Source organism: Choloepus didactylus, chromosome 5, assembly GCF_015220235.1.
Source record: "Choloepus didactylus isolate mChoDid1 chromosome 5, mChoDid1.pri, whole genome shotgun sequence".
Classification (NCBI taxonomy): domain Eukaryota; kingdom Metazoa; phylum Chordata; class Mammalia; order Pilosa; family Megalonychidae; genus Choloepus; species Choloepus didactylus.
In genome coordinates this window covers 139,693,425-139,712,546 of record NC_051311.1, presented here as the reverse complement: position 1 = coordinate 139,712,546, position 19,122 = coordinate 139,693,425, and the positions used below count along the sequence as shown (strand labels likewise).

Sequence of the window (19,122 nt, the reverse complement as noted above, 5' to 3'; positions counted from 1 at the left end):
CAGGGCTTCTGTGAGGCACATGTGAGCTGGCATGTGAGTGCACTTTGTAAACTCTAAGGAGAACATTATTAAGAGGGAGGTTCTTTTTTAACTTCTTTTTTTTAGGAACTGACTGAGGTTGAGAGAGTCCGTGCTCCAGGTCTCAGTTCCCAAATGCCTACCTTTAGCACATGTTTCTGAATCTGCTTTTCTAGCTTCCTCTTACCCCTTTAATTCCCTTACACTGACACCTTCTATATCTCATGTTTCGTTTTGTTTTTCCATATCTGGGCCTATGAGTCACAATCAGTATTGTCCAATTTTCATAAAGGAATTCATTAGCATAGAGAAATTCTTACTTTATCTGTGAAGAGTGAGCACTTCCCATAATACATCGTCTATTCCTCAGTCATCCTCAATCATTTTATGGTATTTTAAACATTTATTTTGAGGTTTCCCTAGAAACCTGACACTTGAGTGTTAAGGTCTCTGGAACTCATTTCTGGGAATCGCCGTGTGCAGATATCATCCTGATTACTCATCCACCCACGCGCCCTTCCACCACGTGCCCTTCCAGCTGCTTCCTCCTTCCCGGCGGTCCTTTCTCCAGCTTGTCCACTTACCCACCTTTCATCCCTCCGTCAGTCTGTCCACCAGTCTGCCCCATCATCCTTTTACCTGCTATATGTCACATTCACTTTGCTTGAGGCTGGAAGAATTAAAATAAGATCCCCCAGCACGGAGTGCCTCACTTTCTAAAATTACACTGCACGTTTTTGTTCAGCTGCACAGTTGGCAGATTGGGGTATCTTAATTTTAAATTCTTTAGTCTTTCCTCTATAGGTTCTGTGTTTTAAACAACTTTTTTCTTGGTTGCAGAATAGGGTGGGTAAAGAGGTGTCTTCATCTCGGAAAGTCCTTCTGTCCTCTCTGAGGATGCTGTGCCACCGTACATCACAGAACTCATTCCCACTCTCCCTTAAATCTTGCTCCTCACTTATGGTTAGGGGAGTTGAAGAAGCAGATAACTTCCTGGATCATGGTGTGTGGTATATGTGATTGTGTGAGAGTGTATGTGTTTCTGTGTGTCTTTTCATGCATGCATGCCCATGGATGGGAATAGGTCTATTCTTATAGGTTTGAGCCTTCTATTTAGAAAAAATAAAACTGATCCAACGTTACCATACTCTTCCAGAAAAAAAAGTGGGTTTCATGCTTAGAAAACCATTTTTATGTCTGCAAAAATCAACGGAAGTTTACATTACTCAAACTTAGGGCAACAAAAGGCTACTTCTGTCACAATTTATGGAGACAGAATTTTTGATCAAGTCAGATTTGACAGGTAATATTTTTTTAAATAGTCTCTGATTATTTGGCAGTCGATCTCCATTGTTTTCCCTCCTTTAGAATTTAAAATCTCATTGTTTCCTTTTTAAAAAATTAATTTTAATTTATTTCCGTTTTCCACTGTATGAAATGCTGAATGGATTCAGTATCCTTGTTGAGGTTTTGCAACTTTCACGACTAGGGGTAGGCAGACCTTTGGTGGATCATTTCTCTTTTCTTCACCAACGAAAGCATTTACAAAGGAGATGGGAAATTACCAATGAATGACAGCTGGTAGTATTGTCAATAAAATGATTGAAATGAATAGCTAGCAGTAAATACCTGAAACTATCAAATTACAACCCAGAACCCTTGAATCTTGAAGACGATTGTTTAAAAATGTAGCTTATGAGGGGTGACAATGGGATTGGGAAAGCCATATGGACCACATTCCCCTTTGTCCAGTGTATGAATGGATGAGTAGAAAAATGGGGAGGGGGAGGCACCCAGTGTTCTTTTTTACTTTAATTGTTCTTTTTCACTTTAATTTTTATTCTTATTATTTTTGTGTATGTGGTAATGAAAATGTTCAAAAATTAATTTTGGTGATGAACGCACAACTATATAAAGGTGCTGTGAACAATTGTACGCTTTGTATGACTGCATGGTATGTGAATATATATCAATAAAGCTGAATTTAAAAAAAATGATCCAAATGGAAGCTATATTTGTGATGTGTGGTGGTGGTGGTGGTGGTGGTGGTTGTGTGTCTGTGTGTGTGTGTGTGTGTGTGTGTGTGTGTGTGGAGAGAGGGTCTGAATTTTAATTCTGGAGGTTCTCTCTTGTAGTAGGAGAGCTGAGCTCAAGTCAGTCTGGACTTATGTGAATCACAAAGGCTCGGTGGCTGCTGGGCAATTGTGTACTATTCTCCGTTTTCTGTTTACTTCTCTTCAGCCCCTGGTGCAGGTGTCCCTAGACTTGGCTGGAGTCCAAAACATCTCCCTCGGCCCCATAGGAGAGTCGCCTAGCAATGGGGTTCTTCCATAGTCTCCCCCTTCCCAAGCCTGCCTCTGACCCTTTGCTTTTGCCTTGTCCATCCTCAAAGATCTTAAAGCTTCGAGGAAATAAAAAGCAGCTCTTGGAAAACGTGGTTGAGGGAGTGGTCCTCTGATTTCAAAACCTTCTTCTGTCTTTATATAGACTCATGGATCTTAGGGGCAAACTTTCAAAAGCCAGCCAAATTGTGGGAAAGATACGGGGGTTAAAAAAATAATAAGAATAAAAAAATAAAAACTCGATAATTAGCAATGCTGCTTTAGAGTTGCTCATTTTCTAAAACAAAAAATATTTCCCTGAAGCATCCCACTTTTCCTGCCATTGCCCCCCTCTCTGAGAAGGTTAGCTGACTCATCAACTCATTTTACAATGGCTTTCAGTGGTGGTGCCAGCGCTGCTGTGTTCACCATCCGAGTACAGTAGGCAAGGCACAATGGTTGCATTTCATTCATCGAAGTGCCCATTGTGTGTGTCTCCAATCTCCCTTTCATTGGGTGCTATCCAGAAATGCCGTGTGCTGGAATGCACGAGGGGTGGGCACCAGCATGAAGCTTATTTTGCTTTTACTTTTTTGACAAAATCGCTCCAAATAATAAAGGGCTTGCTCTGCAGAAGAATTGCCTTTTTTCTTTGTCCCTATGGACTTTTCAAAGTTCATCTTTCCCATACTCCAACCTGGTTCCCCGAGGAGTCATCTGACAGGATGGCAAGCCCAAGACAAGCAGTATCTTTAAAACCCCATGATTGGCATTGGGCAGTGCCGATGCTGAGAAGTGAAATTCACCATGCCCACCACCCTGGGCTCATATTAGCTGGTAGATTTGCTTTATTAAAGGAGTGGATGGGAGTGGCTGTGGGGCAGCAAGACAATTTGCTTTACTCTTTCCACTGCTCATTTTGACAGCTTGATAACCAATGCTGAGGCCAGAACCATCTCTGCAAAGATTCGTCTTTTAAGTGGTGAACATTTTTTTTTCTTCTTTATGTTTCCTAATAGAAATTTGGCTAGGAATTTTTAACTTGGGAGGTTCAATTGTTTTTGCCACGGTGAAAGAAAATTTCAGGTGCTTTTTGGATTTTTTTCCAGGTGACACCTCCCCTGCTAGCTCAATTCCCACTTCTTTTTTTCCCTGTCTCATTAATAATGTGGCAATCGTGAAAGTCAGTGAATTTTATTTAAAAAAAAAACAAAAAGACTGCCTGCAGAGTTCATGTTCTAGATGGCTGACTTTGTAAAGTTTAGCTGATTACATCTTGCATAGATGTTCATTAGTTGTGAGGTTTGCTACAAAACTGGGATTTTAAATATTCTGAATGTAACAAGTATATGTATTCTCCTGCCCCCTTCCTAGCCCTGTGATTAGCCAGATTTAAAACACAATGGAGTGTGTGTGTGTGTGAATCGTGGCCACAGAAAGGCCCTTGTTGGGCCGAGGCTTCTAAAGTCCATGGCAAAGAAGCTCCCAGGGACATGTGTCGCAGCCTCACTAAGGCCTGGGTGCCCCCTGCTCCGTAGCACGTGGGGGCGGGTAGCTGGCTGCATCAGCTGTCAGCCCTGTGGTTGGCAGGGCCTGATTTAGCCCATCTGGCTACTTGGAGCTCCCCTTCCTTCCTCATCATTCTGAGTTTGGCCTGAAAAGAGCCAAGTTGGCTGCATAGATATTGAAGTCCTTCCACATGGACCATATGGTTTTTTGATTTAGTTTTCAACATTTTCATCAGTCAGTACATACTGAGCCCTTGCAGTTCTGTGCCTTATTGCCATCACAGTAGCTCCCTCAGTGGTACAGAGGGGACCTCCCTGGACCACGAACATACCCTTGACATCCTCTTCTCTCTCTTCTCAGGCTCTTGCCTCTGACTACAAGACATGATGTCTGGCCCGTTTTTCAAGTCCAACTCAAATGTCACCAACGTGATAAAGTCTCTGACTCCGTTCCCAGCCACTTGGATGTGTTTCCTCTTTCCTTTGAACCCCTGTAACACTCCCTTTGGCCTTTGTTATTCATTCATCCTTTCAGTTCATTCATTCACTCATTCAACAAAGGTTTATTGAGTGCTCAGTATGTACCAACCAGCCTTGGGATATTTCAGTGAACTAAACAACAAAGACCCCTGCCCTCCTGATCTAGCTGGTGAAAATATCAGACATAAATAGTACATGCAATAAATAAATCAACTGTATAGGATTTTACAAGGGGATAAATGGAAAATGTGGAGCAGGATAAGGTTGATCAGAAGTACAAGGTGGTAGGAGGACGGGGCAAGACACCATACATGTTAAGCAGATAGGACTTAGTGACACTGAGCCTGCCTTGTGGTAATAGTCATTTGCCTGCATGTCTTTTCTCTTTCCAGCCTGAAAGGACAGGGACTGGGCATCATCATCGATTTAAATGCCAGCAGTACTTAGCACAAAATGCCTTGTGTGTAGTTGATGGTCTATAAATGGTGAAATGGCAATGAATGTGCAAAAATGAATTTGAGGAGAGGCGGGGCAAGATGGCAGACTGGTGAGCTGTAAGTTTTAGTTACTCCTCCAGGAAAGTAGGTAAAAAGCCAGGAACTGCGTGGACTGGACACCACAGAGCAATCTGTCTTTGGGCATACTTCATACAACACTCATGAAAACGTGGAACTGCTGAGATCAGCGAAATCTGTAAGTTTTTGCGGCCAGGGGACCCGCGCCCCTCCCTGCCAGGCTCAGTCCCGGGGGAGGAGGGGCTGTCAGCTCCGGGAAGGAGAAGGGAGAACTGCAGTGGCTGCTCTTATCGAAAACTCATTCTACTGATTCAAACTCCAACCATAGATAGACTGAGACCAGACACCAGAGACTCTGAGAGCAGCCAGCCCAGCAGAGAGGAGACAGGCATAGAAAAAAAACAACACGAAAAACTCCAAAATAAAAGCAGAGGATTTTTGGAGTTCTGGTGAACACAGAAAGGGGAAGGGCGGAGCTCAGGCCTTGAGGCGCATATGCAAATCCCGAAGCAAAGCTGATCTCTCTGCCCTGTGCACCTTTCCTTGTGCACCTTTCCTTAATGGCCCTGGTTGCTTTGTCTATTAGCATTTCAATAACCCATTAGATCTCTGAGGAGGGCCGTTTTTGTTTTTTTTTTTTTTTTTTAAATCCTTTTTGCTTTTTCTAAAACAATTACTCTAAGAAGCTCAATACAGAAAGCTTCAAAGAATTTCAATTTGGGCACGTCAAGTCAAGAGCAGAACTAAGAGAGCTCTGAGACAAAAGGCAATAATCCAGTGGCTGAGAAAATTCACTAAACAACACAACTTCCCAAGAGAAGGGGGGTGTCCGCTCACAGCCACCATCCTGGTGGACAGGAAACACTCCTGCCCATCGCCAGCCCCATAGCCCAGAGCTGCCCCAGACAACCCAGTGTGACGGAAGTGCTTCAAATAGCAGGCACACACCACAAAACTGGGCGTGGACATTAGCCTCCCCTGCAACCTCAGCTGAATGTCCCAGAGCTGGGAAGGTGGAGCAGTGTGAATTAACAAAGCCCCATTCAGCCATCATTTGAGCAGACTGGGAGCCTCCCTACACAGCCCAGCAGCCCAGAACTGCCCTGGGGGGATGGCACTCACCTGTGACATAGCACAGTCATCCCTCAACAGAGGACCCGGGGTGCACAGCCTGGAAGAGGGGCCCACTTGCAAGTCTCAGGAGCCATACGCCAATACCAAAGACTTGTGGGTCAGTGGCAGAGACAAACTGTGGCAGGACTGAACTGAAGGATTAGACTATTGCAGCAGCTTTAAAACTCTAGGATCATCAGGGAGATTTGATTGTTAGGGCCACCCCCCCCTCCCCGACTGCCCAGAAACACGCCCCACATACAGGGCAGGCAACACCAACTACACACGCAAGCTTGGTACACCAATTGGGCCCCACAAGACTCACTCCCCCACTCACCAAAAAGGCTAAGCAGGGGAGATCTGGCTTGTGGAGAACAGGTGGCTCGTGGACGCCACCTGCTGGTTAGTTAGAGAAAGTGTACTCCACGAAGCTGTAGATCTGATAAATTAGAGATAAGGACTTCAATAGGTCTACAAACCCTAAAAGAACCCTATCAAGTTCAGCAAATGCCACGAGGCCAAAAACAACAGAAAATTATAAAGCATATGAAAAAACCAGACAATATGGATAACCCAAGCCCAAGCACCCAAATCAAAATACCAGAAGAGACACAGCACCTAGAGCAGCTACTCAAAGAACTAAAGATGAACAATGAGACCATAGAAAGCTACAGCCAAAAGAAAGCAATATTAATCTCAGATAAAATAGACTTCAAATGCAGGGATGTTTTGAGAGACAAAGAAGGCCACTACATACTAATAAAAGGGGCAATTCAGCAAGAAGAAATAACAATCGTAAATGTCTATGCACCCAATCAAGGTGCCACAAAATACATGAGAGAAACACTGGCAAAACTAAAGGAAGCAATTGATGTTTCCACAATAATTGTGGGAGACTTCAACACATCACTCTCTCCTATAGATAGATCAACCAGACAGAAGACCAATAAGGAAATTGAAAACCTAAACAATCTGATAAATGAATTAGATTTAACAGACATCTACAGGACATTACATCCCAAATCACCAGGATACACATACTTTTCTAGTGCTCACGGAACTTTCTCCAGAATAGATCATATGCTGGGACATAAAACAAGCCTCAATAAATTTAAAAAGATTGAAATTATTCAAAGCACATTCTCTGACCACAATGGAATACAATTAGAAGTCAATAACCATCAGAGACTTAGAAAATTCACAAATACCTGGAGGTTAAACAACACACTCCTAAACAATCAGTGGGTTAAAGAAGAAATAGCAAGAGAAATTGCTAAATATATAGAGACGAATGAAAATGAGAACACAACATACCAAAACCTATGGGATGCAGCAAAAGCAGTGCTAAGGGGGAAATTTATAGCACTAAACGCATATATTAAAAAGGAAGAAAGAGCCAAAATCAAAGAACTAATGGATCAACTGATGAAGCTAGAAAATGAACAGCAAACCAATCCTAAACCAAGTAGAAGAAAAGAAATAACAAGGATTAAAGCAGAAATAAATGACATAGAGAACAAAAAAACAATAGAGAGGATAAATATCACCAAAAGTTGGTTCTTTGAGAAGATCAACAAGATTGACAAGCCCTTAGCTAGACTGACAAAATCAAAAAGAGAGAAGACCCATATAAACAAAATAATGAATGAAAAAGGTGCCATAACTGCAGATCCTGAAGAAATTAAAAAAATTATAAGAGGATATTATGAACAACTGTATGGCAACAAACTGGATAATGTAGAAGAAATAGACAATTTCCTGGAAACATATGAACAACCTAGACTGACCAGAGAAGAAATAGAAGACCTCAACCAACCCATCACAAGCAAAGAGATCCAATCAGTCATCAGAAATCTTCCCACAAATAAATGCCCAGGGCCAGATGGCTTCACAGGGGAATTCTACCAAACTTTCCAGAAAGAACTGACACCAATCTTACTCAAACTCTTTCAAAACATTGAAAAAAATGGAACACTACCTAACTCATTTTATGAAGCTAACATCAATCTAATACCAAAACCAGGCAAAGATGCTACAAAAAAGGAAAACTACCGGCCAATCTCCCTAATGAATATAGATGCAAAAATCCTCAACAAAATACTTGCAAATCGAATCCAAAGACACATTAAAAAAATCATACACCATGACCAAGTGGGGTTCATTCCAGGCATGCAAGGATGGTTCAACATAAGAAAAACAATCAATGTATTACAACACATTAAAAACTCGAAAGGGAAAAATCAATTGATCATCTCAATAGATGCTGAAAAAGCATTTGACAAAATCCAACATCCGTTTTTGATAAAAACACTTCAAAAGGTAGGAATTGAAGGAAACTTCCTCAACATGATAAAGAGCATATATGAAAAACCCACAGCCAGCATAGTACTCAATGGTGAGAGACTGAAAGCCTTCCCTCTAAGATCAGGAACAAGACAAGGATGCCCGCTGTCACCACTGTTATTCAACATTGTGCTGGAAGTGCTAGCCAGGGCAATCCGGCAAGACAAAGAAATAAAAGGCATCCAAATTGGAAAAGAAGAAGTAAAACTGTCATTGTTTGCAGATGATATGATCTTATATCTAGAAAACCCTGAGAAATCAACGATACACCTACTAGAGCTAATAAACAAATTTAGCAAAGTAGCGGGATACAAGATTAATGCACATAAGTCAGTAATGTTTCTATATGCTAGAAATGAACAAACTGAAGAGACACTCAAGAAAAAGATACCATTTTCAATAGCAACTAAAAAAATCAAGTACCTAGGAATAAACTTAACCAAAGATGTAAAAGACCTATACAAAGAAAACTACATAACTCTACTAAAAGAAATAGAAGGGGACCTTAAAAGATGGAAAAATATTCCATGTTCATGGATAGGAAGGCTAAATGTCATTAAGATGTCAATTCTACCCAAACTCATCTACAGATTCAATGCAATCCCAATCAAAATTCCAACAACCTACTTTGCAGACTTGGAAAAGCTAGTTATCAAATTTATTTGGAAAGGGAAGATGCCTCGAATTGCTAAAGACACTCTAAAAAAGAAAAACGAAGTGGGAGGACTTACACTCCCTGACTTTGAAGCTTATTATAAAGCCACAGTTGCCAAAACAGCATGGTACTGGCACAAAGATAGACATATAGATCAATGGAATCGAATTGAGAATTCGGAGATAGACCCTCAGATCTATGGCCGACTGATCTTTGATAAGGCCCCCAAAGTCACTGAACTGAGCCATAATGGTCTTTTCAACAAATGGGGCTGGGAGAATTGGATATCCATATCCAAAAGAATGAAAGAGGACCCCTACCTCACCCCCTACACAAAAATTAACTCAAAACGGACCAAAGATCTCAATATAAAAGAAAGTACCATTAAACTCCTAGAAGATAATGTAGGAAAACATCTTCAAGACCTTGTATTAGGAGGCCACTTCCTAGACTTTACACCCAAAGCACAAGCAACAAAAGAGAAAATAGATAAATGGGAACTCCTCAAGCTTAGAAGTTTCTGCACCTCAAAGGAATTTCTCAAAAAGGTAAAGAGGCAGCCAACTCAATGGGAAAAAATTTTTGGAAACCATGTATCTGACAAAAGACTGATATCTTGCATATACAAAGAAATCCTACAACTCAATGACAATAGTACAGACAGCCCAATTATAAAATGGGCAAAAGATATGAAAAGACAGTTCTCTGAAGAGGAAATACAAATGGCCAAGAAACACATGAAAAAATGTTCAGCTTCACTAGCTATTAGAGAGATGCAAATTAAGACCACAATGAGATACCATCTAACACCGATTAGAGTGGCTGCCATTAAACAAACAGGAAACTACAAATGCTGGAGGGGTTGTGGAGAAATTGGAACTCTTATTCATTGTTGGTGGGACTGTATAATGGTTCAGCCCCTCTGGAAGTCAGTCTGGCAGTTCCTTAGAAAACTAGATATAGAGCTACCATTCGATCCAGCGATTGCACTTCTCGGTATATACCCGGAAGATCGGAAAGCAGTGACACGAACAGATATCTGCACGCCAATGTTCATAGCAGCATTATTCACAATTGCCAAGAGATGGAAACAACCCAAATGTCCTTCAACAGATGAGTGGATAAATAAAATGTGGTATATACACACGATGGAATACTACGCGGCAGTAAGAAGGAACGATCTGGTGAAACATATGACAACATGGATGAACCTTGAAGACATAATGCTGAGCGAAATAAGCCAGGCACAAAAAGAGAAATATTATATGCTACCACTAATGTGAACTTTGAAAAATGTAAAACAAATGGTTTATAATGTAGAATGTAGGGGAACTAGCAGTAGAGAGCAATTAAGGAAGGGGGAACAATAATCCAAGAAGAACAGATAAGCTATTTAACGTTCTGGGGATGCCCAGAAATGACTATGGTCTGTTAATTTCTGATGGATGTAGTAGGAACAAGTTCACTGAAATGTTGCTATATTATGTAACTTTCTTGGGGTAAAGTAGGAACATGTTGGAAGTTAAGCAGTTATCTTAGGTTAGTTGTCTTTTTCTTACTCCCTTGTTATGGTCTCTTTGAAATGTTCTTTATTGTATGTTTGTTTTCTTTTTAACTTTTTTTTTCATACAGTTGATTTAAAAAAGAAGGGAAAGTTAAAAAAAAAAAAAAAAAGAAAAAAGACAAACAAGGAAAAAAAAAAAAAGATGTAGTGCCCCCTTGAGGAGCCTGTGGAGAATGCAGGGGTATTCGCCTACCCCACCTCCATGGTTGCTAACATGACCACAGACATAGGGGACTGGTGGTTTGATGGGTTGAGCCCTCTACCATAAGTTTTACCCTTGGGAAGACGGTTGCTGCAAAGGAGAGGCTAGGCCTCCCTGTATTTGTGTCTAAGAGTCTCCTCCTGAATGCCTCTTTGTTGCTCAGATGTGGCCCTTTCTCTCTGGCTAAGCCAACTTGAAAGTTGAAATCACTGCCCTCCCCCCTACGTGGGATCAGACACCCAGGGAAGTGAATCTCCCTGGCAACGTGGAATATGACTCCCGGGGAGGAATGTAGACCCGGCATCGTGGGATGGAGAGCATCTTCTTGGCCAGGAGGGGGATGTGAAAGGAAATGAAGTGAGCTTCAGTGGCAGAGAGATTCCAAAACGAGCCGAGAGATCACTCTGGTGGGCACTCTTGCGCACACTTTAGACAACCTTTTTTAGGTTCTAAGGAATTGGGGTGGCTGGTGGTGGATACCTGAAACTATTAAACTACGACCCAGAACCCATGAATCTCGAAGACAGTTGTATAAAAATGTAGCTTATGAGGGGTGACAGTGGGATTGGGAAAGCCATAAGGACCACACTCCACTTTGTCTAGTTTATGGATGGATGTGTAGAAAAGTAGGGGAAGGAAACAAACAGACAAAGGTACCCAGTGTTCTTTTTTACTTCAATTGCTCTTTTTCACTCTGATTATTATTCTTGTTATTTTTGTGTGTGTGCTAATGAAGGTGTCAGGGATTGATTTGGGTGATGAATGTACAACTATGTAATGGTACTGTAAACAATCGAAAGTACAATTTGTTTTGTATGACTGCGTGGTATGTGAATATATCTCAATAAAATGATGATTAAAAAAAATGAATTTGAGAACAGATAAACTCATTTCCTATTTTTACTTTTTTTCGGTTTTTTTTACTTTATGATAAAGCTACATTTAGGAAGCTGAGGTTTCTTCCCTACTTACTTATCTATTCAAGACAAAATTTGTGACTGGTGCTCAATGGGCACAGGGGTTTTGGAAAAGTTTGGCCAATGCTTGTACTACTTTTTACATGAAAGAGTGCAATCTTAAGAGTATAAAGTTGAATTACAATTTAGAAGAGCACAGATGATTATAGTTTGATTTGGCTGTGACAGCTTTTTGCTTGAATAGAGTCTTTTTTTTTTTTTTTTAATTTGGAACGCTTCATGAATTTGCATATCATCCTTGTGCAGGGGCCATGATAATCTTCTCTGTATCATTCCAATTTTAGTATATGTGCTGCTGAAGCAAGCACTAGAATTGTTTTTTAAGTAAGCAACTATGGGAACCAAACAGGGAAACTGTTTCAATGAGTATATCTTAGTATGAATGTACCATGAAAAACTCAAGGGTCTCGACAACCTGTAGTCTTAATTAACTTTTAATTTAGAAATATTCTTTTTCAAGTGAAATAAAATTATTCCAGGGCAGAGCAATACCTAATGTGAATTGTGAAGATATGGAAGTCATCTAACAAATGAGTGTGCATACTGCATATATTTCAACTTTCAGAAAATATAGCTGCACTCAGTCAATATAGTTGGATGCTGGAACAAAGAAAGATCTAAGGCTGCAGTTGACGTGCCTTCAGCTGCCCAATTCAAAATGTAAATGGCTGCTGCAGCTGATGAAATTTTCCCCTGAGAGCTAATGAGCTCTGTGTGATTCAGAGCCCTGAATTCCTTACTGCAGCCACCTCCCGCAGAATGAGTCAGAGACTCATAGAATGCTGGAATCAAGGGCATCTTATGGATAATCTAGTTTAGTGGTTTGCAAGCTGCTCCAGTGGAGTCCCTGATGTGCTACAAAGTGGGGACAGGATGGAGAAGGAGGAACAGGCAGGCAAGGATACAAGTGGTTGTCCCCACTGCATTTGTATCTCTCCCTCCTTACTTTGCCTGGATACACTTGGACCAGTTTTATGATGTGCTTCTGTGTGAGAGTTTGTTTGAAGGAAGGGTTCTGCAACTGAAAATACTTGGAAAGAAACAGTTTGATGTAGGTTAGCTCTCATTTTCCAGGTAAAGGTGCAACAGCCTGGAGAAGGTAAGATACTTGACTCTAAGTGACAGGTACTGCAGTTCTGTAGCAGTTAGAAATACATGTCTCTGGGTATAAACACTTATTCTTATTAGTATTTCTTTACTGGTATTTACCTCACTCAAATGTCACAGGAAAGCATAATGTATAAGAAAGTATACATTGTAATGCAATAGTTAAACATAAAGTAATAGTATCATTTTCCCTTTTCTTACTATGAGAGCCACTATGGAAGTTGGTGGTTGTTAGACTGTGTTCCAGGGAGCCCTAGAATCATTGCAGGGGACTGCCTTCTTCAGACAGTGCCTCGTCACTTTTATTGGCTCTCTATGTTAGGCTGTGTAAAGTTTCTTTTAAAGACAAGACACTATAGCTAAAAAAAAATTGAAAACCACTGATCTAGCTGGATTTTTGCAAATGGGAATAAAATAGCTGAGTTTGTTTGAAATGCTGGTGAGCATCCATGCCTATTGAAAGTACGAGGCACAGAATGATGTCGATAATGTTCCGGGTGAAGAGTGGTTGAATGCTTGGTTCAAGATTATTGCCCTGTGCCTAAGCCCTATGGACAGACTGACTTGAACCAAAGAGACCAAAAACTGAGTGGGTGGTGGGACTGAAACCCATTATGGTGGCCTCTGAGTTGCATTGAGACTTGGGGCAACTTTTAAATGTGGGTGTTCCCAAGGTCTTTTGTTTTTTGGCTCTGTTTGTAACTGATGTGATGGCTCAGTGTAAGTACAGATGAAAACTAAGTGGTACCTGGCAGGTGATGGCCCTTTCTTTCCTGTTCATTTTTTAGTGCACTTACATTTCAATCGATCAAGTTCCAAGGACCCATGCCATTGTGATAAGCAGACCTGCCTGGCTTTGGGGGGCAGAAATGGGAGCCAACGAGCATGGAGTGTGCATAGCCAATGAGCCCATCAACACCAGAGAACCCGCTGCTGAGACGGAAGCCTTACTGGGGATGGATCTGGTCAGGTAGGATGTGAACTGCACTGTGATACTTTGAAACGGCTGCCCAGAAATCGGCTGGAAATGTGGACAGGACTTATCTCCCACTAAACTTCCTATTTTATAACACGATACACTCAGAGTTGATGTTTGCCTCTTGATATAAGCTTTGAAGCACTGGAAAAAGAACAGATTACACTGGAATATTATTTAGCCATAAAAAAGGAATGATGAACTGACATGTGCTACAAAATAGATGAACCTTGAAAACATTATGATAAATGAAAGAAGCCAGGCACAAAAGACCACATATTGCAGGACCCCATTTACATGAAATGTCCAGAATAGGCGAATTCATACAGAATGAATGTGGATTAGTGGTTGCAGGGCTGGTGTGGGTAGTGGGAGAAGCGGGAATACTTGATAACTGCTAAAGGGTAAAGGGTTTCTTTGTGGGGTGTTGAAAATGTTCTAAACTTAGATTGAGGTGATGGTTTCACAACTCTGTGAATATACTAAAACCCACTGAACTATACACTTCAAATGGGTGAATTTTATGATATGTGAAGGCTATCTCAACGAAGCTGTTAAACAAGAACAGATATCACCTTCCCCTCTTTCCCTTCTATCTCAGTAGTCTTTTCTTCCTTTCTCTCCTCTCATATATAACAGAAGGATGCTGCACATAAGGTCAATGGACAGGGATCTTTGTCTGTTTGTGGACTGCTGGGTCACAGGCACTGGGACCTGTGTGCCTGGCATACATAATAGGTGATGTAAACTGGATGTGGAGAGAATGACTACCATAGAGGACGGGCTGGAATGAAACAGCATTCTGAAACGGTTTTCTTTTTTCTGAAATAGTGAAATGAAACAGAATCATGATGCAGTTGAAAGAAGATTGGGCTGGGAGCTGGCAGCCTTGAATTCCAGGGTTCCTATACTAAAGTGACGTCACCTCCCTGGGTGGCGGTGGCCTCATTTGTTCCCTAGGAGGCCTAGATTGGGTGATCCCTGAAGAGCCTCCCCAAAATAACATCCTCTAAAAAGAAATAGGGGTTTTGACATTGGTTTTGTGGGGGCAATTGCATACTTTGAGGGAGACCTCTGTGGCCCAAAGCTTCCACCAACCCTTCGGTAGCACGTTGTCTCTCTGCCTTCCGAGAATCAGCCTTCCTTATTATTCCTGGTTCTTTTGAACTCAGGAGGAGCAGGTTCCCTGAGCTGGGGAAGAGATGGAAAGAGCCTTATATTTATAATCAATTTTCTTTTGATTAACTGAATAGAATATATGCAATAATAAGGTTTGAGCTTATGTTTCCCTCCATATACTTAACAGAAATCCTGAAAATAGAGTGTTACACCCCATTTTAATCTTATTGATATTTATTTTGAATTATTATATTTGTGGTATGGGGTTTGTCAATGTGGCAAAATCACCATTTTAAGAAGTAATTTCTAAGAGATGAAGGAAGAGAATTTTTTTTTTTTCCTTTAAAGCTTCTGCTACGTCTTTTCAAGATGATCAACCAATAAAGCAACAGGGGTTTTCTGAATATCTAGTTTGTGTTAGACTCTTTTGGCCCATGAAGAAGTTCAAAGTTTCAAAGAGATTTTAGTCTGGTTGCAGGGAGAAGACAGGGAACTTAGGAATGCCAGATTTTAAGAACAATTCAAGGCAAGAGCAGAGGAGATGTGTCTCAAGGCAATCTGAGATTTGTAGCCACATGAATGGCACAGAATTCCAGGGTAGGGCCCTCAGCAAACACTGCTGGATGTTCAGGGATTGCCATAGCTGGGCACATTTGGGAATGCATTCAGGAGGAGCTGCTTTTGACCAGGATCAACAGGGCTGAGGGACGTGGACAGAGGAGATATATCTGACACATAATTAGTGTTGTGATAGCAAGGTCTGAGATAATAACCAATGTTGGGAGTAGATGACAGAGTGAGGATTTAATTTTTAGTCATTTACTTGTAACTCCTTTCCTGTCTTGCTCTGTCCTGCTCTTGTCTATTGCAATAAAAAGAGTGTCAAAGTGCCTCATCACTGATGTTCTTCAGCGTGGGGGTGGGGCCACCTTGAATGCACTCTGATGGGTCTCCCAGGAGTTCAGGGCCTGGTCTAAGCTTTATACAGGATATGATCAGTGCAGCCAAGCACAGTCAGATTCTGAGGGGCCATTTCATCCCAACCAACCCCAAAAGTGATGGATGACTCAAAAGGCCTTTTATATTAGTTTTAAAGAAGCTTCCAGGTGATGCTGCAGATGCCAGACCAGCATCAGTTTGAGTGGCAAGAGTCCAGAGCAGTGGTTCTCAAAGTGTGGTCCGTGGACCAGCATCACATGGGGACTTGTTAGAAATGTAAATTTTTGTACCCCACCCAAGACCTTCTGAATTAGGTGGGGCCCGGAATCTGTGTTTTAACAAGCCCTGCATGGGATTCTGATGCATGATAAAGATTGAGAACCACTGCTCTAGAGGAAACATTGTATCAGCTGCCTGCACTCTCTCATTTCAGGCTTCTGCATTTACAGCATTTTCCTACCTATTGCTGTGAGGTATCATCCCTTCCTTTGTCCTTGCCTGTCCTTGCCTCTGTGCCTGGAGGCCAGTTCTTTCCTGGACGGCTCCTGTGAGAGGAGATTATTCACATTTTACCATCTATTTCAAGTTCCTACGTGATCTGTGGTCGATTATTCAGCAAGATACAGAGGTTGCCCCTATATGTGTTCTGATCTTTTGTGCTTTCCAGCACCATGTCAAATCCAACCTCAGTCTAAGGAGACATAATGAATGACAGCAATTTAATAGGCACTGACTTTAAGATAAAAGTATAATTTGTATGTGTTTCTTACAAGCTTGCTGCTGAAATGCAAGCATTAGGCAATACTGATTTATGCTTCATTTTCAGTGATGTTGGCTACAAGCCAAGATTTACCTGTCTTTTTAATCCACTGATCTCTGTGAGAATCTGGCAAATAGTCCTTCCTCCCTGGGAAAATGCATATAAGCACAAATATATATTTTTTGCATGTTTCATGAGCTTGGTTCCAAGTAACAAGGAGCTGGCTGGAGCTAGTATGAAAAAATGAGAATTTATTTTCAGGATGTAGTGATGTCTCTTACAATCTGAGGTCTGTCTGTCCTGATAATGCATCTGGGACTCAACATGGATGAGAACTAGAAAGCTTTGGAACCCATTAGACTGTGCTGGTAAATGTTTATTAACTGACTTGGTGGGAGGCCAGCCTTGATTTGTAGCCTTTTCCAATTTCCATGGTGTAAACATTCCCATTGATTTCCAGCTACCAATGGTTAAACAAATGCCTCTAAAATTTTAGCAATCTGCTCCCTGAGCTGGTGCTAGCTGGCCCCAGCACACCTCCACATTCCTTCTGTGTTTCATGTCCCATCTTCGCTTTGCATACCTGCGTCATTCTTTTCTTTTCTTGCAGACTGACTCTTGTTGCTCCCATTTGTGTTTAACTGACTTTGGCACTAAAATCCAGTCAGTCCCCGTACTTCAGAACATCTCATAATTCTGGGCACATTCCATCAGATCCTCAGCATGTCAAAACAAAACAAAACATGAACATCCTTGTAAAGAGGCCAGTGTGGAAATCTGGAAGGGTCTGAGGGTTGTCTTCAGGTTGTTGGCAAATGTGAGGACTCACAAAGGATTTGAATGCAGGCCCAGTCAATGTCTGAAGGATGGAATCACCTGTGTAGTTCCTGAGCTGTGTCATAAGAGGCACTTTGCATATATCATTTAATTTCATTCTCACAACAATCTGATGAAGTAGGTCTGTTTTCTTCCATTTGGTAGCTGAGGAAACTGGGGCTTGGGAGGCTTAAGCAACTTTCCCAAGCCCCAGAACTGGAAGGTGGCTGGATCTGTGTATTAGGTCACGCTTTACTTTTCTCCAGGAGACCGAAAACTCAGGACACCAAGAAACGGAGATTAGTAAAAAGATTTTACACATCCTTCCCCAAATTGTTGTGGCTCTTAACATCACGTTATGGAGCTTCCTGCCCCCAGCCCTCTGGCTGAAGGCTGAGAATCTTCATGTGTCCAAAAGTTCCTGAGCCCCAGAAGGCCTTGAAGACTTGTTGATTGTTGGGAAGATGGCAGATTATTTGCAGCCAAGACCCTTCCTATAAGATCACCAGGCCCATTCTTTTAGGGGAGGGGTATTGACTTTTTCCATTACTTTCTCCAGGGTAGTGGTTATATATCCATGGTAAATCTAGTTATAATTTCCTATTACCTATGGAGGCATAGATAACAAAGATAAGCAAGCAGCATTCCTAAACTCAGGGATTGTGAGCAGGGGAAGTGCAGATGTTACTGTCTTCTGTTTGTGGTACTCCGCACTTCTTGTCCTTGTAATTTTATGTCTTTCATAAGAGTTGGGAAATTATCATTGATTATCTCCTCTATTATTGTTTCTGCCTCCTTTTCCCTTTTTTTCTTCTGGGACATCTATAACAGGTATATTCATGCACTTCATGTTGTCATTCAGTTCCCGGAGAACCTGTTCATATTTTTCCATTCTTTTCCTTATCTGTTCTTTTGTGTAGGATTTCAGATGTCCTGTCTTCTAGTTCACCGATCCTTTCTTCTGCCTCTCCAAGTCTGCTGCTGCATGTCTCCATTATGTTTTTCATCTCTTCTATTGTGCCTCTCATTCCCATTAAGTTGTGTCCTTTGTTTTTTCAAGTTTATGAATTCTTCCTTATGGTCACCCAGTATCTTCTTTATATCCTTTATCTCTTTTGTCACATTTTCTTTCAACTCTTTGATTTGATTTAGAAGATTTGTTTGAACATCTTTAATTAGTTGTTTCAACTCCCAAATCTCAGCTGAGGTGTAAGTTTGTTCCTTTGGTTATTGTCTTCCTTAGTGTGAAGTCTTAACCTCTCAGGAAAGGGCAGAGTGGACTTGAAACATCTGTGAGAAGGTCTTGGGCCCATGTGGAGATTTTCCTAAGGCTTTTTCATAAAACCAGGATTTGAATTCAGGAGTCTTTGACTCTGGAACCCAAAACAACTTGGACAAAAGCACTGTCTTTGAAAGGATTTGAATAAGCCTGTGTATTGCATGTAGCTGTCAAAGTGAGACTCTAACCTTGGACTGTTTAATTTCATCCCTTTCCCTGCACTGGTCATGCCCATCCTGAGATGGAGCAGCCAAAGGAAAACCAGGAATGGGGCCAGAAAGGTGCTTTGTCATTCTGAATCACACGAATCTGCTTGGGAAGATGAGACAGTTGTCAAAGGCTTTAAAACCAGCCATTTGATGTTGTGTGACCTGTGGTCCCAGATGGCCGCAGCCCTGGTTTCTCTGGTATCTTCCCTGCACCCGGTGGA

General features: G+C 41.4%; 1 protein-coding gene and 1 non-coding gene across 5 annotated transcripts in view; one reads left to right on the top strand and one right to left on the bottom strand.

Annotated features, from left to right (window-relative positions):
• The window catches only part of SCRN1 (secernin 1), a 68,367-nt gene that overhangs the window by 27,749 nt on the left and 21,496 nt on the right, over window positions 1-19,122 (top strand). For all 4 annotated transcript variants that reach the window (XM_037836974.1, XM_037836975.1, XM_037836973.1 and 1 more), the window contains exon 3: window positions 13,592-13,773. In XM_037836974.1, the coding sequence (XP_037692902.1) occupies window positions 13,592-13,773 (182 nt within the window). The remainder of the gene's footprint in view (window positions 1-13,591; window positions 13,774-19,122) is intronic.
• LOC119535640 lies at window positions 11,898-12,004 on the bottom strand. Its single transcript, XR_005217253.1, has one exon. It is a non-coding gene; the product is annotated as a U6 spliceosomal RNA (small nuclear RNA).